Source organism: Pseudorasbora parva, chromosome 12, assembly GCF_024679245.1.
Source record: "Pseudorasbora parva isolate DD20220531a chromosome 12, ASM2467924v1, whole genome shotgun sequence".
NCBI classification, from domain to species: domain Eukaryota; kingdom Metazoa; phylum Chordata; class Actinopteri; order Cypriniformes; family Gobionidae; genus Pseudorasbora; species Pseudorasbora parva.
The window spans coordinates 19322707-19348855 of NC_090183.1; the positions used below are offsets into that span (position 1 = coordinate 19322707).

Here is a 26149-nt window from a genome sequence, read left to right on the forward strand (position 1 = left end):
CCCTCTGCAATATATCTCACTATTTTTGACTTTTCTGAGCCTGTCAAGTCCTTCTTTTGACCCATTTTGCCAAAGGAAAGGAAGTTGCCTAATAACTATGCACACCTGATATAGGGTGTTGATGTCATTAGACCACACCCCTTCTCATTACAGAGATGCACATCACCTAATATGCTTAATTGGTAGTAGGCTTTCCAGCCTATACAGCTTGGAGTAAGACAACATGCATAACGAGGATGATGTGGTCAAAATACTCATTTGCCTAATAATTCTGCACTCCCTGTATATATATATATATATATATATATATATATATATATATATATATATATATATATATATATATATATATATATATATATATATATATATATATATATATATATATATATATATATATATATATATATATATATATATATATATAAAAAGATTTAGAGTGGCAGCTCAGAGATGTACAGTACTGTACATCTCTGATGTGCTGTAAACTAGCACTTTTCTTTTTATGGGTTACTTAGTGTACAGACAAAACTGCGCAAATATGAATTTTGGGTGGCTCTTATTTTGTAATTTCACATCAGACTGTCCTGAAATGGTGTAGTTGACACTGTGAGAAGGTGTACTCTCCATCTGCAGTGAAATTAGTCTGTGGAAACTAGGACTTTTCTTTTTATGAGTTACTTAATGTACATACAAAACAGCGCAAATATGAATTTTCGGTCGCTCTTATTTGTAATTACACATCAGAATGTCCTGAAACTGTGTAGTTCACACTGTGAGAAGGTGTACTTTCCATTTGCGGTTAAATTAGTCGGTGGAAACTAGGACTTTTCTTTTTATGGGTTACTTAATGTACAGACAAAACAGCGCAAATATGAGTTTTGGGGAGCTTTTATTTTGTAATTACACACCAGGAGGCTTGTCCACGGACCCGATGGACATCGCTGTTCCGAGCTTGAGCCGGACTTGATAATAGTGTGTAATTTTCTCACTCAAACCACTGCTACCTGCTGCTGCTTCTGTTTTTAGAGTGAAAAGCTGCCCATAACTGCTTGTCTAGGATCTGTAATCCTCTGTAAGAATTCTTAATAATAGCATATTATCAGCGAAAAGGAGCTAGCAAAAGATCCAGTATGTATCTGTATTTGCACTCGTCAAATGATTACATTTCCAATGTGTTTTTGCTTCGGTCAGTAATGTAGCCAATCATATACAAGTTTGTAGACTTCTACAACGCAGTTGGCCAATCAGGTGTTGAATTTGGAATCATTTACCGCTTGAGTGTTTGTCCGGGTGCTGAATTCAGTTAGCACGCGCATCAATCCTCTGTAAGTATGTAACATAAGAGATTCATTGTATACCAGCTTCACTGCGGAACTTTGTGAGATTGCGTTTATTGAATCAGTGACAGCTTTTAGTGATTATAAAGTATATCACCACCACTACACGCTTCAAAACACAAAATGTGATGAATAACAATTATAAACATTAAAGGGGGGGGGGGGGTGAAATGCTGTTTCATGCATACTGAGCTTTTTACACTGTTAAAGACTTGGATTCCCATCCTAAACATAGACAAAGTTTCAAAAACTAATGTTGGACGTTTGATGGAGTATTTCTGTGTTAAAAATACTCCTTCCGGTTTCTCACAAGTTTCGGCGAGTTTTTTTCGAGTATGGGTCTACTTGACGTTAATAAGAGCGGAAGGTCCTTGTATGGGCCGTACGGGCTCTTCTCCCGGTAGGGTGCGCGCGCGTGACTAGAGCACGCCGTAAACAGTCTCTCAGATGCAGATCCAGTCGTCCGTGAACACTTATGTGGCGCCGCGCTTCTCTTTATTCCTATGGGTGACGTCGAGCGACTTCAACGCTTCAGCACAGCATTCCGGGAAGGCAGCGCTGCATTTGAACCGATTTGAACGCAGAAATGACGGGAAGCTTCACAACATCGTTTCAGTTGCGTCTCAAAATGGATTTACACGCCACTGCTGTCAGGACTTTACCAAATCATACCAAAGAAGTGTGTTTTTGACGGAGCAGTCCCAGCGATAAAGCTTCGGTCCTGCTTTGAAAGCAGCCGGTGAGTTAACTTAAACTGCTTCAAATGTCTCTGCTTTTGGCTACAGACACATGAGTAAACATCAGTAAATGACACGATCGCGTGCTTCGTCATTCAAATGCGCTAACGGTTACTCCATTGTTGTTCTCTGTATAACGTTACAGTATTCTGACGTGCAAAACCGTTTTGCTTGCTACTTCTAAGGTCTAGTCGCATACAATAGTCCATAAACCGAATCATGTCCTCATACACTGCGAGTAAACACACAGAAATGTGGAGAGGCCATTAAATACAGTAACTTACATACCACAGAGACGGACGTCCTGATGTTGCCGTTTCTCCTGTTCAATTTATTTCTCCCTCAGATTTGATTGTGGATCATTATCTGTATTAGCTGAGATAGCCATGGGTTTTTCCACGCTTGAGGACGTCACCGCTTTGCGCGCTTGTCATTCTTTAGCTCCGCCCACACGATACGCCTCCAGGCGCTCGGTTTTTTCCGGAGAGACTCGGTACAGCCCATATTTCTTTTATAAATATGATAAAACTAAAGACTTTTCGGAGATATGAAGGATGCAATACTACTCTATAGGTACTCAAGATTGACATGAGATTGACTGAAACTGAGTGTTTCACCCCCCCTTTAATGTCGAAATCAGGCTAAAACAAATGTCAGGATAACACGATTCCTGGCTGCATGCCATTATCCATGGATCACTGAATCTTTGGTAAGTTGTAAGGATCATTTGCTCTACTCGCGTTTTCCTCTATTCCTCCAGTCACGCAGCAGCGCTTCTGCCATTCAGCCCCGGCTGAGGGGGCGTGTTCCGGCGGGAAAGTGACGTTGATGCATTCCCTCTATAAATTAAAGGTGCCCTAGAATGAAAAATTTAATTAACCTTGCCATAGTGAAATAATACAGTTCAGTACATAAACATCACATACTGTGAGTCTCAAAGACAATTGCCTCCTACTTCTTATGTAAATCTTGTGCATGGAAAAACAACACGGAAATTTAAGTGATTCTCAACATAAAGGCAACCGTGACGCGAGCGTTGGGGATCATTTATATGCACGCCCCCAATATTTGCATATTTCCAAACATGTTCATTGTCAGGTGGAACTGACGAAGCGAATCATCGGGACTGCAGATAAACAAGCGACACTTGAGAATAGCAAAAACGGCAGCTCTCATGACATGTCATTTTCAGGCTGTGCAGGAGATGTGATGACTTTTCATATGTCAACAGTCATGGTTGAGGTTTATTATAATCGGATACCACAAAAATTTAATTCAAAATCGTTCGTTTGTTCGGACCATTTCAAGCAAGCTTCACTTAGCGTCTTGAAACTGAAGGAAGGGACAACTACAGGTCCTTCTCAAATAATTAGCATATTGTGATAAAGTTCATTATTTGCCATAATGTAATGATAAAAATTAAACTTTCATATATTTTAGATTCATTGCACACCAACTGAAATATTTCAGGTCTTTATTTTTTTTAATACTGATGATTTTGACATACAGCTCATGAAAACCCAAATATCTAAAAAAAAATAGCATATTTCATCCGACCAATAAAAGAAAAGTGTTTTTAATACAAAAAAGTAAACCTTCAAATAATTATGTTCAGTTATGCACTCAATACTTAAAAGGGAATCCTTTCGCAGAAATGGCTGCTTCAATGCGGCGTGGCATGGAGCCAATCAGCCCGTGGCACTGCTGAGGTGTTATGGAGGCCCAGGATGCTTCGTTAGTGGCCTTAAGCAGAGTGTTGGGTCTTGCGTCTCTCAACTTTCTCGTCACAATATCCCACATATTCTCTATGGGGTTCAGGTCAGGAGAGTTGGCAGGCCAATTGAGCACAGTAATACCATGGTCAGTAAACCATTTACCAGTGGTTTTGGCACTGTGGGCAGGTGCCAGGTCGTGTTGAAAAACGAAATCATCTCCATAAAGCTTTTCAGCAGATGGAAGCATGAAGTGCTCCAAAATCTCCTGATCGCTAGCTGCATTGACCCTGCCCTTGATAAAACACAGTGAACCAACACCAGCAGCTGACATGGCACCCCAGACCATCACTGACTGTGGGTACTTGACACTGGACTTCAGGCATTTTGGCATTTCCTTCTCCCCAGTCTTCCTCCAGACTCTGGCACCTTGATTTCCGAATGACATGCAAAATTTGCTTTCATCCGAAAAAAGTACTTTGGATCACTGAGCAACAGTCCAGTGCTGCTTCTCTGTAGCCCAAAAGTGGTTTGACCTGGGAAATGTGGCACCTGTAGCCCATTTCCTGCACACGCCTGTGCACGGTGGCTCTGGATGTTTCTACTCCAGACTCAGTCCACTGCTTCCGCAGGTCCCCCAAGGTCTGGAATCGGTCCTTCTCAACAATCTTCCTCAGGGTCCGGTCACCTATTCTTGTTGTGCAGCATTTTTTGCCACACTTTTTCCTTCCCACAGACTTCCCACTGAGGTGCCTTGATACAGCACTCTGGGAACAGCCTATTCGTTCAGAAATTTCTTTCTGTGTCTTACCCTCTCGCTTGATGGTGTCAATGATGGCCTTCTGGACAGCAGTCAGGTCGGCAGTCTTAACCATGATTGCGGTTTTGAGTAATGAACCAGGCTGGGAGTTTTTAAAAGCCTCAGGAATTTTTTGCAGGTGTTTAGAGTTAATTAGTTGATTCAGATGATTAGGTTAATCATAACTCGTTTAGAGAACCTTTTCATGATATGCTAATTTTTTGAGACAGGAATTTTGGGGTTTCATGAGCTGTATGCCAAAATCATCAGTATTAAAACAATAAAAGACCTGAAATATTTCAGTTGGAGTGCAATGAATCTAAAATATATGAAAGTTTAATTTTTATCATTATGGAAAATAATAAACTTTATCACAATATGCTAATTTTTGAGAAGGACCTGTATATTCCTGCAAGCAGTAAGTAGTGATTTATCCACTTGAATGGAGGAATCAACTTTTCCTTGAGCTTTTGATATATATTTGATATATAAAAGAGTTGAAAACTTCCTTGTTAGTCAAAGAAAAGCTTCTATAGACACCAGGATCAAAGAAACGGTCCTGTGCCTCTACTCACGTCAGTGTGTGACGAAACACCGCCTCTACAGAATAATGAGCACATGTAGTTCAGTAGCCCCGCCCACCGACTCATGGAGGGCTCGTGCTAGCAGCTGGTCAACAACAATACACCAAGGAAGATTAAGATATTGCGCTATTCCTGGTTGTGGAAGTACACAGTCGCTGCATAAGCTTCCTACTGATCCTAATATTAGGAATGAGTGGTTGAACTTTATTTTAAAGGCGACCTAGAATGAAAAAATGAATTAACCTTGCCATTGTGAAATAATAAGAGTTCTGTATGGACATCACATACTGTGAGTCTCAAACACCATTGGCTCCTACTTCTTATGTAAATCTCATGCATGAAAAACACCACGAAAAAATAAGTGCTTCTCAACATAAACACAACCGTGATGCAATCGTTGGGGATCATTTATATGCACGCCCCCAAAATTTGCATCTGTCCAAACATATGCATTGTCAGGCGGAACTGACGCAGCCGAATAATCAGGACTGACAGGTAAAGACACTTGAGGACAGCAAAAACGGCAGCTCTCATGACACACGTCATGTTCAGGCTGTGCAGAAGACGTGACGACTTTATGTAAACAGTCATGGTTGAGGTTTATTATAATCGGATACCACAACAATTTATTTCAAAATTGTTTCTTTTGTTCGGCCCATTTCAAGCAAACTTTGCTCAGCGTCTTAAACTGAAGAAAAGGGCAACTGTATTTCTGCAAGCATTAAGCAGTGATTTATCCACTTACTGACTAGCTGTTTTAACAATTTCTGATTAAATTGAAAGTTTCTTAGAGAGACAGCATTGTCTAGATGACGCAAGATGCTAGTACAGTAACAATAGAAAACTCCAAATACCATACAAAGCTAAAGTGTGTCTAATAACCAGAGGTGGAAAGTAACGAATTACATTTACTCGCGTTACTGTAATTGAGTAGTTTTTCTGTGTACTTCTACTTTTTTAAGTAGTTTTAAAAATCTGTAATTTTACTTTTACTTAAGTACATTTTGATTAAAGTATTGTACTTCGCTACATTTTAAACCACATCCGTTACTGAGTAAAAATAAATCATTAATGCAAAGAGTGGAGGGAAAAAAAACGCGATCCGGAAATGACTAATATTGAATAGAGGGCGCGGGACACGGGAGAGAACATGGGCGCAAATATCAGATGGAGACGAACAAGACAGACGTCAGTGACGCAGACTCCGGTGAAAGCAAAACGCCGTCGTGAACCCCTGGCTAGTGTGGAAATACTTTGGATATAGAAAAAAAATAACATGGTGTTGTCCTGGAGGATATCAAATTTGCACAAAAGGTGGATGCAAATGAAGAAACACAGAACATGTTCGGGCACACATCCCTTTGTGCAAATAAAGGTATGTTTATAACTTAGGCCGATTGATTTCTGTGACGCAGAGCGAATCCCGGAATCCAGTCATGAACATTAACTTTACATTATAACGTAGATTTGGTGTAATACACGCAAACTGATGGATGAACGAAAAACTCGAATGTAGAGCTGTAGGCCTTAGAAATAAATCAAATCGCGACATGGTCTGTGAACATTAAAGCACAACATTTGTAACGCTTGTGTCACTTAATATATCTGGAGTGGATGCAAACACGGAGGCGATTGACGTCAAACAGATCGCGCTTTATTTCCCGCTGAACTCTGATCACAAACTCCATTTCCGTCCACAGCATTACTTAATAAAACAAAATAACTGACTGTTAGCAACAGAAAAACAGAGAATAATCCCCACACATGGGAGCTCAAAACTCATTGTGCACATACACAAGATGCAGAACTCGTTTTCAGGGAGCGCGCGCAGCTCTTAAAGGGGCCACACTATATTTCTACTCGTTACACATTGAATGCTATATGAATATATGATCTGCTTGTTCTCTCTCTGTGAATGAGCTGCTCCGTCTACTACATATGGACTCTGTTATTCTTAAACATTAACGAATTAATGATAAAAAGTTGTTAATCTAATTCATAATAATTTATTGAATTTAGTTTATTAGACATGTTTTATTGAAATTTTGATAAATAAACAAATGGTTTTAAGTTTGTTATAATAAAGCATTTGTTCAACCAAATAAAAAAAGACCAATCTTCATTAATTTAACATAATTTTAACTAGTTATAATTACCATCATTTAATAATAGGTACAGTAAATGTTTAATTGATGTTTTCTGAGATAGTTGTCATATCGTGAAAATCTCATCCCATCACAACCCTACAGGGGAGAGTCCCCCACTGTAAAAAAAGTAACTAAGTAACTTTTACGAGTACATTTTAAATGAGCTACTTTTTACTTTTACTTGAGTAAATTTTTAGACCAGTAATTTTACTTGTACTTAAGTAAAATTTCATTGAAGTAACAGTACTTTTACTTGAGTAGAATATTTTGTTACTCTTTCCACCTCTGCTAATAACAAAGGTTAATATTATTTTGTATTACAAAATACAAACGTAGATACATTGCTTACAGATTGTTCACTCGATCCTTCTAGAAAACGTCACCTTTTCCACCATATAAGTTAAAATGATAGTCATTTGACAAGGCTATTCATTGTAAAAATATAAGTTATATATTTATATTTTTGAGAACTGAAGTAGGCCTATGATGTTTTCACATGCTTGTTCAGGGTACTTTACAGTCACTGCGTAGCCTACATTGTGTGACTAACGTTATATAAACATGCAATATCGTTGGCGAAAAAAGACAAGTCAAAAATGTAGACAATGACACTTTAAGCACAACATGTCAAATGGAGATTGCTGAAATGCAGCCTACTTGTTTATTGGTGTTTTCAGATCCGCGCAAGAGAGATCTGAACTCTGCGGGGCTGTTTAGCTATAACCCTAATTAAACACACTTGATCCAGATGATAAGTCCTTCAGGCTTATTTGAAAACTAGAGGTATGTGTGTTGGAACAGAGTTGGAGCTAAACTCTGCAGGGCTGTGGCCCTCCAGGAACTGAGTTTGACACCCATGATTTATAGGGTTGTAAATGGACCTGTAAAACTGTACCTGGACAATTTTTGCCCTTAAATAAGCCAAATACTCTCTATGAGATATCAGAGAACAATTTAACATATTGTTTCAAATCATTCTAGGGCACCTTTAATGAATGTGAAAACGCGTTCACCGGAAGATCACTTGTTTTCATATCAGTCCTCTGACGGTCGTACCGTAATAGCCAGGGTATGCGCGCACCACAAAATAACTTGGCGGCTAGACTAACCGTGCATCTCGGAGTGGCGGCTGGCTCGTTCACAATATACACTTGTTTATTGCAGTTTGGTTTCAAGCGCTTCCGAACTGAGACGCGGCTTCACGCCTTGCCGGTTTAAAATGGTGTTATGAGCGCCTAAAGTGCATGCACAGAGGTCATCGGTCACAGCGCACATTGCATTTATTTTAAAGTGTCAAAAACACACAAGTTTCACAAAATCAGGTGTTTTTTGTCTTAAGCGAATGTAAACATCTGCTTTATTAGCATAATAAAATAATCAGTGGAGTAATACAGTGAAGAATATGCACTTTAATTTTTTCATGTTATTATTCAATTTCTTACTTGAATGCTGCTTTTAGGCATATCTATACTTTACCTGGAAAAGTTACATCTTTTTTTTATTATTTTAGTGTTTTATTTATTTTTTGTATGCTGACGTAATCATTGCCTTCTGCAATAAAATAAACATGAATCAAGGAAAACAATTACATTTTTAGTTACAAAGGTGGATGTGTGAAATAGCTAGTGCAAGAATATGTAGTATTACATACACACACACACCACACACACACACACACACACACACACACACACACACACACACACACACACATATATAAATATTATTTGTTTGTTTTTTAAATAAACTTAATACAACAGCATTTGTAATGTCAGAAAGTAATAATAATCTTTACAAACAAATATCTTGGTAGGTGAATGGGATCAAATGTTGAAGGCCATAGGGTCATCCATCAAACACTGACCTGGACTAGATCCAAAAAAAGCAACAGTCTGAACACAAAGGGGTCTGAGACCACATTTCCACTAAAGGGGACCAAAAAGGATCTGAGTCCCCTTTCAGGTACAGGGATTGTGTGAACGTAAAGAGAACTGGGTCCTTTTTCACTTGGTTCACTTCTTGGTCCACTTAAAGGAGTCTGAGTTCGGTTCTTTTAAAGAGGACCCAAGTGTGAAAACACCCTGAGTTTTGTTCTGTTAAAGAGGACCCAAGTGTGAAAACACCCTAACTTTAGCTAGTGTGTAATGTTGCTGTTTGAGCATAAAGAGCATCTGCAAATTTACAACTTTTAAAGTTTAAAGCAAAGGGAGAGACTTTCTTTTTTTAAAATCAATTTCTAAGGTCTACAGCAAATGACTGGTAGAGACTACAGACTTTTCCTCCAGGGTAGCTGACATCACCAGCCCCAATATTTACATAAACCCATCCTCTGAGAATATTAAATAAGGCCATTTTTTATTGCTGTGGAGTGTGGTATAGTTAGTAGGCTGAAGTGTTGTTGCCGCAATGCAGACAAAACGCTGTTATTTTTATCCGGATTGCCTTCCTAGGGACGAGGGAGTTAGGGATCAATGGTTAAAATGTATTTTACATAATTATTCTCATAATTATTACCCAAATCTCGCTCTCTATGCTGCACATTTTATGGAGGAAAGCTTCCACAATCTTTGCAAGTTCATTGCAGGATTCGCACAATGGCTTGTCCTGAAAGATGGAGCAGTTCCAACTTTAAAAACAGGCCACAACCTGTAAGTATGATTTATTTTTCATCGATGTGTTTTCCTGTAATAGTTCGTATTGTTAATTGTATGTTGTAACAAGGAAGTAAACAAATGAAAACGCTGTTTGGCTCTGCAAACCAGTTTGTTAAATGCTCATTCATACTTAATGCTATCCGACAAACACCTAACGTTACAAACTTTTTAAAATCTCAACAGCGAACTTGAAATTATTTTTAATTATTCTTTGATTGGACCTTTTATGTATTCTTTATTTTCATGCCTGTTTATCTACAATAAACATTTAGTGTTCGTAATAGTACTTGCGACCGATTTTTGGCTATAATTGTTCTAAAACATTCAGTAGCGACAGCCGGTAAGTAAGGGGTTTCTGAAACACGTGCACTAGGCAGTTAGCAAATCACAACACACTAATCAATCAGCTAACCAATCTGAGCCCATTGTGTATTTTTGAGGGACCGGCTTCATAGGACCCAGAAACCATCAGGCCGTTTTTACAAGGAGGGACAGAGCAGTGTAGAATAAAGGTAAAATATATGAAAAATATTGCAATTTTTTTTAACGAAGAATTAACACATTACAGTGCACCCCACAAACACAATTAAGTAAATTAAGTGCTGATATGATTTATCTTTTAATTTTTTTATCACAAAACCCAGCTGCTTTAACACTGTAAATATAGCAGTATCATTAAAACTCCAAAACATCCCATGTGCTTAACATGTAAATAAAAACAAATATTGTTTTGATAGCATTAGCACACAGTGAGTGTATATAAGCAGCATTTGTTGTTTGCTTTGGGGATCAGATTTTCAAGAATTTGTACCCGATAACATTTCCTACAAAGCCAGTCACTTACAGAGCGAGGACCAATCCAGAAGTTCTCCTGCTGCATATGCTTTACACTCTCATAAATTCCTTTGTTTCTCAGTACCTTAAAACAGAGAAAAAAGAATGGAATGGAAAATGGGCAACCAAATGTATAATAAACATTTAGTAATTGATCACATTCTTGTACACATCTTTTACACATCAGAGCAGTCTCCTACAGAAAGAGCAACATAATGTCTGACATAATGGATGTGAAATGGAACGTTAAGAGCATGGCCAACTTATACAGTGTACAGTACATATACTTGGGTGACTAAATGGGCTGTTGATTCCTTTCTGTCCCCTTTTAAACTGCCCTATCTTTAATAATGTGACCAGAAACTTTAATAAGAGAAAAATATGTACACTCACATGATTTGGTTATGTCTGGTGTTTTCTTGCAACATCTCCCAGTGTTATTTATAACATATGATGTCACATCTGTTTTAAGTTTTGTTTATTTTCAATTTATGTCTTTTACTGTGTATTGTCATAGTTCCTGTCTAGTGTCATATGACTCCCTCCATCCTTCATTTGGTCCACTCATGTGATCTCTGTTTCCTGCTTGTTTATAGGTGTGCAAAATATTAGCTGTGGCTGGATGTAAACTATGCCACCTGGCAGATTCATTTGGGCATTGATAGTTTTGCCACAGAAACAAATCATTTCCAGTCAGATAACTCTTGCCATTTCAAAATTACGGTAATTATGACAGGGCATGAACGCAACATTAGCCCTCATGTTTGCCTTGTCTAATGGACATGTATTGAAGTTTGTATTGCAGTTTCCATATCTCTTGTGTCAGGTTATTGTTAGCAGTCTTAGTTCATGTTTAGGTTTGATTTTGAGGTTTAATTTTTGTGTCATAAACTGCACCATGTAATAAACTGCTGTTTCCATGTCAGCTATGTTACAAAATATATATTCCTCTAGCTGAAAGGTTCAGCGTCTTCCTAACACACTCTTTTTGTTATCTTACCAGCTGAGTGGAGGAATGCTGGGCAAAACCAACAGGAGCAAATCCATATGTAATGCAGGCCAGCAGTGTTATGACAATATGCACAAAGGTGATCCAGTAGGTAAAATATGGCCTGACAAAGAAACAATTAATGATCACAACTTTCCTCTGAATAGTTTAAAAGCAACATCTAAGGAGCCTAATTGGGTTTTCTTACTCACCGATGACTGTGAAAATCTTCCAGTTGTTTCTGTACTTGGCTGCTGAGGCTGCGTCTATAGTTTCGGTTCAGCCACTTCCCCACCACACCCATCCCATACTGACGCCTCTGCTTATCAAACGCAAAGTGCTTCACTTTGGAGGCAATTCGACCGCCACGACGAGAAGAGGCTTTTCCAGAGGATGTCACAGTCTTGGGGACATCCTTTTTTCCTCTGGGGGCAAAGAGAAAAGGAACCATGATATACCAAAAAATGATTTAAAAAAATGTGAGTACTAAAGTGAAAAGCTACTGAAAAGACTTTGTAAGGCAACGGATGTACTGTTATAATTTAAATTCTTTAAAAGTTCTGGTTCTTTAACGTACAAGCTTGGGAATAATATTCCCTCGCCCAAAGAAATATTTGCCACAGGACAAGAAGCTGATATTGGGGGTGACTCAAAAACATCATCTGCCATAGAATAAAGCTCCTCATGAACATCGACCTGTGAAAGATAGGGGAAAGAAGTTAATTAAAACATTTATTCAGTCAAGAGTTTTCTTTGAGATATTTTAGTTTGACAGTGTCCCTTTCCCATATTTTTAGAAGAGTACTTATGGAAATAAAGGAAACTTTTTTTTAAATAGTTTGAACAAAATGTAATGATTTCTGACACTTTACTGCATTTTATTTGGAATAAAATAAAATTAATAATTTAAATGAACTTCTTTCACAATTTTATTGTCTTTGAAATATGGATGAAGTGTCCTGCCAAACATGCCGACAAGTATTTAGTCAACACATCAAAATAAGTGTAACAACAAAAGGTTATTAAAAAAATATTTAAAATGTACTTTAAAGTAAAACTTTTACATTTTAATTGATTACAAAATGCAATTTTGCAATGCATTACTGTGTTAATAACCAGTCATGAAATGTACTCTTTTGAAGCACACTTAAGAAGCATTTTATTTCATCAATATAATATCTGCAAGTGTCGCTTTTTAAAAAAATATACTTATGAGACTTGAAGTAAACTACAAGTGTAAATTCACTATAATTAAGCACAAGGGAGTGGAAAAGATTGGAGACAAACCCAGATAAATATACGAACTTTGCTAAAAAAAACTGAATCAGAGGTGTCTGCTGTATCCACAGTATCTTCTTCGAGCCAGCTGTGCCGAGCAAAACTCCTCCTCTGAAATCCACGCACAGTTTGAGTGCCCTGTAGACCCTGTCGACCCTACAGGACCAGAACATGTTAGGAGAGGACAGTACCACATGACACAACCTTACTTATTCCAATATAATACAAGAAGAGCAGAGCAGAGAAATAATATTAAAAAAAAACAATAGCTCACCCATATTGCCATATAGCTGGACAATTATTTTATAATGATCAAAAACATATACTCATTAGTATAATCATCAGTTCACCCTAAAATTAAAATTAAGTCATCATTTACTCACCCTGGTTTTGTTCCAATGCAGTATAGCTCCTCTTTCTTTTTTGGGCCACAAATGGAGAATAAAAAATAAATAAAAAAATGTCCCACTCACGCTTGTCCATATAATGGCAGTGAAAATCGACCAGCATCAAGCTTTTAAAAAAATCATCAGTAAAGTTTCATAATCATCAATAGGCTACACTCTAAAAAAAACGGTGCTATATAGTACTAAAAGTGGTTCTTTGGCTTGTAACCATAAGGGAACCACTTAAAGTGCTGTATAGCACCAAATATTGGTGATTCAATGGTTCTTCACCAGTTCTTTGGGATGACTGAAGTGCTATATAGCACCATTACCATATAAAGAACCTGTTAAGCCCCTGTATGGTTCTTCAGCGGTTCTTCAGTGTTTTTTTGGGGTGATAAAGGTGCTATATAACACCACTGCCGTACAAAGAACCTTTCAAGCCCCTTTAAAGGTTCGGCCCCACTTTATATTAGGTGGCCTTAAGTACTATGTACTTACATGAAAAAATAAGTACAATGTACTTACTGTGATCAAATTGTATTGCAAAGCACTTTTGCTGATATTGAGGTGGGATACGGGTAGAGTTAGGGACAGGTGTGGTGGTGTGGGTCAGTTTAAGGGTAGGGTTAGGTGTAAGGGAAGTGCCAACTGTGTAATTACAAATGTAACTACAGAAATTAATAACAGACGTAATTACATGCTGGTATTTTTTTAATTTAAGTACAATGTAAAAACATGTATGTACACAATAAGTGCATTGTATCAAATGTTTAATTACAATGTTAGTACATAGTAGTTAAGGCCACCTAATATAAAGTGGGTCCAAAGGTTCTTTACACACCAAAAAACTACTTTTGGTGTCATTTAGCACCATTATTAAGGAAGAAATAAAATGCGATATGGCACCTCTTATGGGTTCTACATAGCACGATTTTACAAAGGTGCTATAGAGCACCTTTAAAGATATGGTGCTATTTGACACCAAAAGTGGTTCCCCTATGATTACAAGCCAAGAACCACTTTTAGTGCCAAATAGCACCAATTTTTTTTTAGTGTGCTTCAGCAAAATCTGATACTAGGTTAACTAATGTAGCCAAGTAAAAGGGTCCTCAAAGCAGTTACAGAATACAAGTAATCAGTCAGCAATACAATAAGAACAAATAAAATAATTACAAAGTAAACAGAGAAATAAATACAACAGGACAAAAAAATGCAAATGACATAAACAGGGCTTTAAGTTTTTCAGGAAGATGTACTAACAGTGGTACTAAAATAGGTAAATAGCCTACAACAGAAACTAAATAAAGTAATCAAATGTAAAATAACATTGCACAGTCTACACTGTATACATATAGTACATATTAATCCTTATTAAAGCTACAGCAATTATTCATTCATGAGCAGAGTGATTTTATCTTCATCTTTTGTTGTTTGATTAACATTAATGACACAGACTGAAGCAGTAATATTGGGCTGCTGTCAGTTTAAGACTGAATCATTTACTTAACCAAATGTTTACAAGGATACTTACTAAAATGTTATTTTGACATTTTTGAGTGTAGGCTATTTGACAGTATACGTGCAAGTTTACTTTGTCTCAGAGCATTCGCACACTGTTTAATAGCAGGCATATCCCGCAGTTTAGCAAAAAATAGACTGCATTTTACAATACTCACATATTCGGCTGATTTGGATCTTAGAGATTTTGGCTTAGGGAGGAAAGAAAATGCATAGCTTAATGATGCAACAGTAACCCGCTGCAGCCCCACAGCACACCAGTTTCAGAACCTCATCCACAGAACCGGAAGTGAGGGCGGGGCTTAAACAGTCATAGTTGCGCTATCCATATATGCAATTTAAATAAAGTCACTTTTCTGTTCATATAATATTTTATCATGATGAACAATTATCAACATTTTAAAGCATAGCCTATTGATCATGCTTAATATCTATAAATACAAAGACAGAAGTTTATACTTCATGGAAACTAATATTAATATTCATTAAAAAAATATTAATACATTTATAACATGTTGTAAAGTGTTTCCCATTTGACTAAAGATATATTAGTATTATTTCGTTCACATTCATGTTGTTACAAATAATTCTGACAGAAAATAGCCTATGAGATTTAATGTTAATGGACACAAACACTCTAGTTTACTGTTACTTCAACAATACTACAACTTTTTTATTTAAAAAATATATTAGGCCTAATATTTTCGTAACATGTTATAAAGTGTTTCCCATTTGAATCTAAATTCCCCATTTGACTTTATATTCAATCGTATTATTTAGATTGAAAATAATAGACAGAGAATGTGACATTTCTATTTTTCAAATGTCAATAAAAAAATAACCATTTAATACAAGGCCTTAAAGTGAAACGTGCTCTCTGAAAGAAAACAAACAGGACATATATAAAATATTTCTAAAATAGCAGGTTTAAAACAAATTTAAACAGCACATAATACAAACTTAAACTATGCAAAAAAGTGATCTTAAAACACAAAAAATTGCGACTCTTAAGCCCATATCATGGCATTTCTGCAGAAATACTTGAAAAGATTAGTGTTTTCATTCCTGAAAACGAAATTAATGTTTTATTAATGAATAATTATTTAATATTAAGACAAATAATATATTTTGACAAATGCAAAAAAATCTTTAATGAATAAAAACAAAAAATACTTGAAATACTTGAAGATGAGTGTTTTCATCCCCGAAAACAAAATTAATATTTTATTAATTGATAATTATTTAATATTAAGACAAATAATATCTTTTGACAATTGCACCAAAAAACAAAAAAAAAACAAAAAAAACGTGAAAGACAAACAGATTCAATATTCGTTCACCACCACATGCATATCATGACAGAAATATCATACACAACTCAACATATTCTTCTTCATGATTCTGTTCACATCTCACTGGCTTAAATGCATGTTTCTCTTGTACAAGGATATGAATTGAAAAGTAATTTTATTTAAAAGTATTGTTGTCAAAAACTGTAGACATCAATCCCATTAAAATCCAGTTGAAAACAACGTGTATATGGGTAGCGCCGCTCACTTCCAAGTCTGTGGATGGGGTTCTGAAACTGGTGTGCTGTGGGGCTGCAGCTGGATATGTCTCGAATGAGGAAGCAACACAATATAACAAAATATAATTGATTGAAAATTAATTATATTTAATTGCACAGCCCTACGAAAAACACAAAGGATAATTTCACCTAAAAGAAGAAGGTAAAGGGATTGTATTTAATTTTATGTTTTTGTTAATCTTGATTTCCTTTTCTGGACAAGAGAGTAAACTGTGATGCTAAAAGAGTCTCTCGAATGCACACATCACATAGCCATGCATAGAAGACAAACAGCCAAGGTCAGGATTTTCGTTAAGTGATACTTTCAATTTCAGTTTGTTTTTCATCAAATCCTTTAATATACCCCAAAACATTTGGAATATAAATTATTGCATGTGACCATTCTGTGATATTTTTGCATCTGTTCACTGCCATTATATGGATGGACTTTAAAAAAAAATTATTCACCTTTTGTGGTCCATAACAGGAAGAAGGGCATATAGCCCTTCAACACCAGGGTGAGTAAATTATGAATTCATTTAAATTTTAAGGTGAACTATCCCTTTAAATGGTTAGTTCACACAACATAAAAAAATTGTCATAATTTACTCATCCTCATGTTATTCCAAACGGGTATGATTTTCATTTATCTTCGAAACACAAATGAGGATATTCAATATTAAATAAGAGATTTCTGTTCCTCCAATGAAAGTATATGGAACTACCACTTTGTTACTTCAAAAAGTTCACAAAGTTCCAAATAAACATTTAGTTCACATATAAACAATGATCAGTAAATATAAACAGAAGCTCCATCAAACTTGCTTGACATGCGAGAACAAACCTCTTGGGTTCTTGCGGAAGCTCAAACATGCTGCAAACCATGAGAATTAACCTCATTGGTTCTCGTACATTAAGCAAGCATGCTACAGCTTATGTTTACCATTTCTGATATGTGCATTGATGAATGTTTATATGTGAATAAAAGCCTGAAAAAGCCTAATAAAATGAATAAAATAAGTTATTTTCTACCTATCTCTATCTACCTATATTTCTACCTCTATCTAGTTTTGAGGCTCTTTCCTGCATTCTCAGTTTTTATGGGCATGCCACACAGAAGATCAGAGGTGGACAAAGTACACAACTCTATTACTTGAGTAAAAGTAAAAATACTACTGGTCAAATATTACTCCGTTACAAGTGAAAAATGTACTCAAGTAAAAGTACAGAAGTATTTGTTTTCAAAAGTACTTAAGTATAAAAAAGTACTTTATGCCATTGCATTATTTTATTATTGTTGTATAAATGCACACTGTCATCATGGTTTAAGCCATTCAGTGATGCTCCATCTGACATACTACCATACGACTAATTTAAACTATTTGAAATACTTGTATATAAGTTACAAAGCTCTTTACGGATCCAATACACTGATACACTTCTGATATTCTCCCAACTTTACTATTCTTTCTTCCAGATGTTTATATTTTTATTATACCATGGTCTGTTTTAATACTCGATTCTGATTGGCTGGAAGGTGTGCAGTAAAACCGTTTAATGCACAGGTAGTTCCAGTCAGTTTGATTACAGTTCGAAATTAATCCGCCACTATAAACAGTGGTAACCATAGTAACACAGTTACGCTTGCAAACAGAGTGACAGTGGCAGCTGGCAGTATCAACCTCAGATATGTATACTCCGCTTCGCGCCGGGCGGTTCTTCGCCTCTACGCCGTGCATTAAAATCCTTTAATGCATGGCTAGCCGTGGATTATCCCTTACATATTTTATAAGACATGCACCAAGTGTATGCCAACTAAACTAATCTTGATTTTTTTTAAAAACTGAAACATACTTTCAAAGTATGACTATGGGTGCACACACTTGTGCCTAAGAACGTCTTCTTCCATTTTGCTATGAACAGATCAGTGTTCAAAAAAAGTTGGGGAAATGTATATGACTATAAGATTGATTCCTGATAGACTGTCTGAAACGACAACAACAAAAAACCTTTTAAAGGGGGGGGGGGGGGGGGGGTGAAACACTCAGTTTCAGTCAATCTCATGTCAATCTTGAGTACCTATAGCGTAGTATTGCATCCTTCATATCTCCGAAAAATCTTTAGTTATATTATATTTATAAAAGAAATATAGGCTGTACCGAGTCTTTCCGGAAAAAAAACGAGCGCCTGGAGGCGCATCGAGTGGGCGGAGCTAAAGAATGACGATCGCGAACAAAGCGGTGACGTCCTCAAGCGTGGAGAAACCCATGGCTATCTCAGCTAATAGATATATGATCCAGAATCAAATCTGAGGCTGAAATAAATTGAACAGGATTAACAGCAACAGCAGGACGTCCGTCTCTGTGGTATGTACTGTATTTAGTGGCCTGTCAACATTTGCGCTTGTTTACTCGTAGTTTATGAGGACATGATTTGGTTTATGGGCTATTGTATGCGACTAAACCTTAGCAGTAGCAAGCAAAACGGTTTTGCACGTCAGACTAGTGTAACGTTATACATAGAACAGCAATGGAGTAATGTTAGCGCATTTGAATGACGAAGCACGCGATCGTGTTGTTTACTGATGTTTACTCACGCGACGAGCCAACAGCATACACATTTGAAGCAGTTTTACTCACCAGCTGCTTCCAAAGCAGGACCGAACCTTTATTGCTGGGACCACTCCGTCAAAAACACACTTCTTTGGTATGATTTGGTGAAGTCCTGTGACAGCAGTGGCGTGGAAATCCACTTTAAGACGCGACTGAAGCGATGTTGTGAAGCTTCCCGTCATTTCTGCTTTCAAATCGGTTCAAATGCAGCGCTGCCTTCCCGGAATGCTGTGCTGAAGTGTTGAAGTCGCTTGATGTCTCTCATAGGAATAAAGTGGAGCGCGGCGCGCAACATAAGTGTTCACGGACGACTGGATCTGCACCTGAGAGAGTGTTTATGGGCGTGCATTTCCTCTCTCGCTCTAGTCACGCGCACGCGCACGCGCATCCTACCGGGAGAAGAGCCCGTACGGCCCATACAAGGACCTTCCGCTCTTATTAACGTCAAGTCGAGCCATACTCGAAGAAAAAGCTCAGTATGCAGAAACAGCATTTCACCCCCCCTTTAAAGAAGGAAAAAATCATCCACCGACTTTCAAAGCTGCAACAGAAACGACTTTTGACCTTGATAGAAATGTAGTGGAGTAAAAAGTACGATATTTGTCTTTCAAATGTAGTGAAGTAAAAGTTATAAGTTTCCAGAAAAAATAATACTCCAGTAAAGTAGATACTCAAAAAGTGTACTTAAGTACAGTACTCAAGTAAATGTACTTAGTTACTGTCCAGCTCTGTTGAAGTTAAGTAAACGCCCACAGCAAGGATTGGATAAGATTTGAATATTTAATGAGGTTCAGCTCCCCTGTCAGTGCATGGCTCGCAAAAAGTTTTTTATCAAACAAACACAATAACTTATCTCTCATCCACCCGCGATTGATTGGAATGTTACTTTTTTAAATTACAAATGGCATGATCAAAACTTCCATGATTGTATTTTCCCTTCAAAAATCAAGTCAAGAGAGTAAACAAAAAAGGCTCCCGGCTCCGTTTCTCTCGCCTCTCTGTCCTTACCCCCAGGTTTGCTAGCGCCGTGCTCTAATGTTTGAGCTACAGGAAAGCCTTTTTTTATGTAACAAAAGCTCAAGGGAAAATGTTTTAATTCATGACTCATTTAAATTAAAACATTTGTGTTTCGAAGACGAATGAAGGTTTGGTTTGCAACGACATGAGAATAAGTAGATGACAGAATTTTTATTTTTAGGTGAACTACACATACACATACACTACCTGGAGGTGAATGCTAGCATGCAAAAAGTTAAATCTTAAACACTATTTAACCCCTTAAACCCTGAAGGCATTTTTAGAGTTGTTTTGTCTGAGTGACATACACAAAAGTAAAGACTCATAACTCCAAAACAAGGAGAGTCAAAAGGTATCAATTGTTAGCACACTTTGCATATTTAAAAAATAAAATTTTTTATTACATTTGGACATTCATTCTAATGCTGAGAAACTGCTGATAAAAGGCAATTCATTTATACATACACGCGCACACAAACACACACACACACACACACACAAACATATACATAAACATATACACTCACCTAATAGGATTATTAGGAACACCTGTTCAATTTCTCATTAATGCAATTATCTAATCAACCAATCACATGGCAGTTGCTCCAATACATTTAGGGGTGTGGTCCTGGTTAAGACAATCTCCTGAACTCCAAACTGAATGTCAGAATGGGAAAGAAAGGTGATTTAATCAATTTTGAGCGTGGCATGGTTGTTGGTGCCAGACGGGCCAGTCTGAGTATTTCACAATCTGCTCAGTTACTGGGATTTTCAGGCACAACCATTTCTAGGGTTTACAAAGAATGGTGTGAAAATGGAAAAACATCCAGTATGCGGTAGTCCTGTGGGCAAAAATGCCTTATTGATGCTAGAGGTCAGAACACAATGGTTTTACGTGATTTTTACCACAGGGGTGAAGCACAAAGTGTTTACAAGGGAAATAAATTTGCAGATGTTACATCGCAGCCATGAAAACAGCACAGGCTATTCATGCCGAATGAGAGAGGGAGGCCAGCTTTTTAATTTTGTTTTGCGATCTCGTCATTCAAAATTCCGATTCCCTTGAACTTTAACAATAGGCCTAACGTTAGTACTCGTTTCTTTTCCCAAATCTTCACTCGCGTCGCACTCATTTTCGCAGGGAATTATAACAGTTTCTTCCTTTCATTTGCTTAAGGCTATTATACCCATTCACATCTTTTACTGTGATAAAGTAGAAAAACACTGTAGGACGAAATTTTATTTAACACTAATAACACTAATAAGTGTTAATAACACTAATTAGACTTGAGATGCGTCAAGTTTATTTGAATAGCGCAGTTCACACGCAGCGATTTTACTTTCGTTTTTTTCTAGCAGTGCATAATCGAACATAGCCTAAATGTCTTGACCCTGTAGAAAGATAAAATTCGCTCTTCAGACATTTTACAACAAGTGTTGCTTTGCAACATCAGGAGAAATCACATAAACGTCGCACACCTGTGTGTGATAGGTGCGTAGGAGAGCAGGACAAAAAAGTCCTATTATCATCAAATGAAAAGGAGAAGTCCCGCACACTATCAACTCGCAATTAAAAAGATTTATTGTTTCATTGCAACAATGAAACAATAAATCTTTTTAATTGCGAGTTGATAGTGTGCGGGACTTCTCCTTTTCATTTGATGCAACATCAGGAGAAAACATGAAGATGAATATATTTGAGACTGTGTCTATCCAGCTCGTGTCCCACATTTGTCTTAAAGCGCAGACCGGCATAGTGTATCTTTGCGGAAAAAATAAGCTATAAAACAAATATTTTTAAACAAATATTTAATTTTCTTATATTGCTAAGATTACCATTATTTACTTATAATCATTTAAATGTTTAACAGGCTGATTGTGTTGTTTCACTGATGGAAAATAAACACAAATGCTTATGAAATAGATGTTTGAGCTTTTATTATTTAAAAATGTAGGCTATATATATTTGGAATAGACTACAATATTTAAAATAGCATATATCCATTAGTTATACTCTCAATTTAAATTTACAGAGCAAACTATAGAAGAAGATTAGTGTGTGTCGCACTCAAAACAACACGTGCAACAAGGGGCGTGGCATCACGGGGTTTAAAAGCGGTTTACCACTGAACTGCGGGAATTTCTTGCTTTTCAACTGCGGTAAGAAAAAATCCATACCGTCCCAGCCCTAGATAATGCACCATGTCACAAAGCTCGAATCATTTCAAATTGGTTTCTTGAACATGACAATGAGTTTGCTGTACTAAAATGCCCCCACAGTCACCAGATCGCAACCCAGTAGAGCATCTTTGGGATGTGGTGGAATGGGAGCTTCGTGCCCTGGATGTGCATCCCACAAATCTCCACCAACTACAAGATGCTATCCTATCAATATGGGCCGACATTTCTAAAGAATGCTTTCAGCACTTTGTTGAATCAATGCAACGTAGAATTAAGGCTGTTCTGAAGGCGAAAGGGGGTCAAACACAGCATTAGTATGGTGTTCCTAATAATCCTTTATGTATGTGGGTATGTATATGTATATGAGGTGTGATATAGATTTCGCATGGTGACAAACACACCTTAAGAAGGTTGGACGCAGCACGGAGGCTCATACGAGCCACAGATTCTCTTTTTCTCCTCGGCAAGCGTATGTAACCAGAGCGTTGACTGGTGAACGAGCAGAGAGAGGTCACACCTGGGGTCAAAGGAGGATATGCTGTATGGGGGGTCCTCTGTCGCTCAGAATCTTCATAACGGAACTGCCGCCCACGAGCCAAAGGATCCACAATCTTAAGTGCGATAGAGACCAAGACAGACTATGATTAAGTAGTAGTGATGGGACTAAGTTAAAATGCACACACGTCCTTAAATGTCCTTAATATCTTATTAAATTATTCAGAGCTACAAAGAAACTTATGCATCCATAAACTGAATAAATATACTAATTAGAGCTCTCAACTATAAGAATTACTAAGCATGAATATAAATAAAAAATACAAAGTCATACAATCATATAGAGAAAGGCCTCAAAATATGCAGTTAATCTAAAAAAAAGTAAAGAATTAATGTCTACATACCGATATGTAAATTCCATAATAACCTTTTTTTAATGTTTTTGCTAGCCTGCAGTCAGCCTAGCCCCAGCTATAAAAAGTAGGCAGGACAGAATGCCCAAGGAGCAGTTCACACAGGACAATGGATTGCTTTTAAAAACTAGACAGAGTGCATTGGAATGTAAAGGAGCAAAACTTATTTTTAAAAAGGTGAATGGTTTTCAACATCTGTATAACACAGAAAAAAAAAGAAAAAAAGAAAAAACACAGCAAAACATAAAGCATCAACCAGACACCCCATCTGGACCAAAAAAAAACCTGTGCAGACAATGCAAAAACATGTCCTGAATGAGCTATGACTAATTTTTAAACTGAAATTTTGTTGTCAACTAGTCTAAAAGTAAGAAACAGCTTTTCTACTTGTAAATTAACTTTAAAAAAATGATTTGAATTAAAATTGTACATGTATGATACCTTTGGCATTCTGGGGGCAACAGGTGACTCCGGGCCATAGTCCAGGCTGGCTGCCTCATTCTGCTCACAATACTGGGGCTTCAGTTTGCCATATCTTTGACTGCAGTGTCGGAGGCTTTTTCTGTGCCATTCATGCTGCTTTGATTCACCATCACTGCCCACTCCAAACCACTGAGCTGTACCCCTGTGTTTAGAAAAAGAAAAAGAAAACAAAACAAATGATCAGGGTCCAAGCATCATTGGCTCACTTGGGATTAGGTGATACAATTAAAACCTAAAAGGCATCTTTCAAATACAATGTGCTTTTACAATCAAGTTAATCTTGAATCTTCACTGACAGTTGGGGTTACTGCAATACGTATTGGTCTCAAAAGGGACAAATTAATTCCAAAGAAAATCACTCTCTCTGAAAATGAAGTCCAAAAAGCCTATCATAAGATTCCAATGGGTCACAACAGTGTCGTAACTTTGTATTATAAATTGAGTGGGACAAGAGTGGGTGGGGTGGGTGGGGGCAATAACAAATCGCAGAAAAATAACATTACTGGTAAAACATGTCATGTTCCAGAAGTCTTGTGGCTTGTTCCGATGCAACTTTGGAAACCTAAGCTGTGCTGCCATGTTCCTTTTATATAGAAGAGGCTTTTTTCCTTGTAACCCTTCCAAACAAGCCATACTTGTTCAATCTTTTTCTAATTGTACTGTCATAATATAGATGTAGAATTTTCTGAGCTGTGCATTGTCTGACCTTCAAGTGAATTTGTTAGGAACTCCACTCCTGGGAAGATTTGCAATTGTCTTGAATGTTTTCCACTTGTGAATAATCTTCATTAGTGTAGAATGATGGACTTCACATTGTTTGGAAATTGACTTGTAACCCTTCCTAGATTGATGGCCAGCAACAATTGCTACTCAATGATAATTGCTCATATCTTTCATCCTTGGTATTGTCTAAACACACACAACTGAATGCTCTAGACCAGCAAACTGCCAAAACTTCTATTTTTATAGAGTTAGTCACACTTGCTGATGATCAATTAATCAAAGGTATTTGATTAGTAGAGCCTGACTGTTACTTTTTCTCTCAATTCCTATGGAAGCAGCAAGGGTGTGCTTATGGGTCCTGCACACTGTGCGATTTTTCAAAATCCTTTGCGAATGTCCCTTGTCAGACTGTACGAACATGATCCCCGTGTCACACTGTAAGATCTCAGTTGTCATTAATGTCAGACTGCACGATAGTTTAGGCGCGCTAAAAACGGACGCGCGCAAGAAATCTCACCCAAAGCTTTATATCATCAATGAATGACGCGTTCAGTGACAGTGAGCTGCATTACACGCGGGACTGAATACTGGCTACAAATACATTTCTAGCTCTCGTTTTGGTCATAGTTTGTCTTGAAAAACCGAGATATTTGACTGTTGTCGTAGGAGAAGTCACACTGCAGGATTCCACTTGAGATTTATTTATCTATTTATTTATCTGTGTTGAGGACTTAAAACTAGTTAGATGTAACTAGATGACTTAATTCAATTACAAAATAAATGTAACCGTAATTAAATTACAGTTACTTGAGAACATGTTAATGATTACAAAGGGGGTTACATGTGAATATTTTCTGAAAAAGCTAGGATATGTTGAATGATATTAATTTGTTGCTTTGCCTGTTTCTGCATAATGCCTCCTGCTAGATTGGGTAAACGCAGCCTGATCTGCAATTACATCAATTACATCAATCTACATTGCCACTGAAAGCATTAGGTACAACCTGTCTGAGATTTGCTACAATTGCAAGTGATAAAAAGCCATTTTAGTGCTGGAAAAATAATCAGAAAGTAATCAGTTACATTACTTAATTACATTTTAAACTTGTAATCTGTAACCCTTTACATTTCCAAAGTAACCTTCCCAACACTGTTCTTTATCCACACATTAATCTGGGATAGTTAAGTTTACCTGCGTATACTCTGAGAGAGTGACGTTTGCCTCCTGAATGTCGTTCTTCTGTCCCTTGTAGATGGACTGCTGTCTGATAATCCTTCACTTGACTGCTGTAGACTCACACTTTTCTTAAAAGATGGCCGCAGGGACTATAAAAATCAGACAAACACTTTCATGCAGAACTCAGAACAGTACAAGCTTTAATGGCCAAGTCATCTTTAAACAAATTGTTTTGTAACTGTATTTGTAATTGTAATTGTAAACATATTAGTTCGGATCTAATATGACTTCTGATTTATAATGTTGCCTGAATCATAATCATACACTGTTTGTTTGGCCAGAGGAGAACTGGCATACCAAAGTCAGGAGCCTGAAGCCTGCTCTCCAGCCTTGAGACTGCCCAAACCTGACTCAAGAGCAGGGTTGAAGACCTCTGCGTTAGTAAATGGTAAATGGACTGCATTTATATAGCGCTTTTTAACAGACCCTATGGCCATCCAA

General features: G+C 37.2%; 1 protein-coding gene across 6 annotated transcripts in view; it reads right to left on the reverse strand.

Annotated features, from left to right (window-relative positions):
- The window catches only part of LOC137094128 (inactive rhomboid protein 2-like), a 103088-nt gene that overhangs the window by 46246 nt on the left and 30693 nt on the right, over positions 1-26149 (reverse strand). For all 6 annotated transcript variants that reach the window (XM_067459421.1, XM_067459422.1, XM_067459420.1 and 3 more), the window contains 8 exons: positions 25664-25797; positions 23707-23890; positions 22759-22968; positions 13101-13229; positions 12373-12491; positions 12008-12220; positions 11808-11919; positions 10818-10892 (listed from right to left, as the gene is read on the reverse strand). In XM_067459421.1, the coding sequence (XP_067315522.1) occupies positions 10818-10892; positions 11808-11919; positions 12008-12220; positions 12373-12491; positions 13101-13229; positions 22759-22968; positions 23707-23890; positions 25664-25797 (1176 nt within the window). The remainder of the gene's footprint in view (positions 1-10817; positions 10893-11807; positions 11920-12007; positions 12221-12372; positions 12492-13100; positions 13230-22758; positions 22969-23706; positions 23891-25663; positions 25798-26149) is intronic.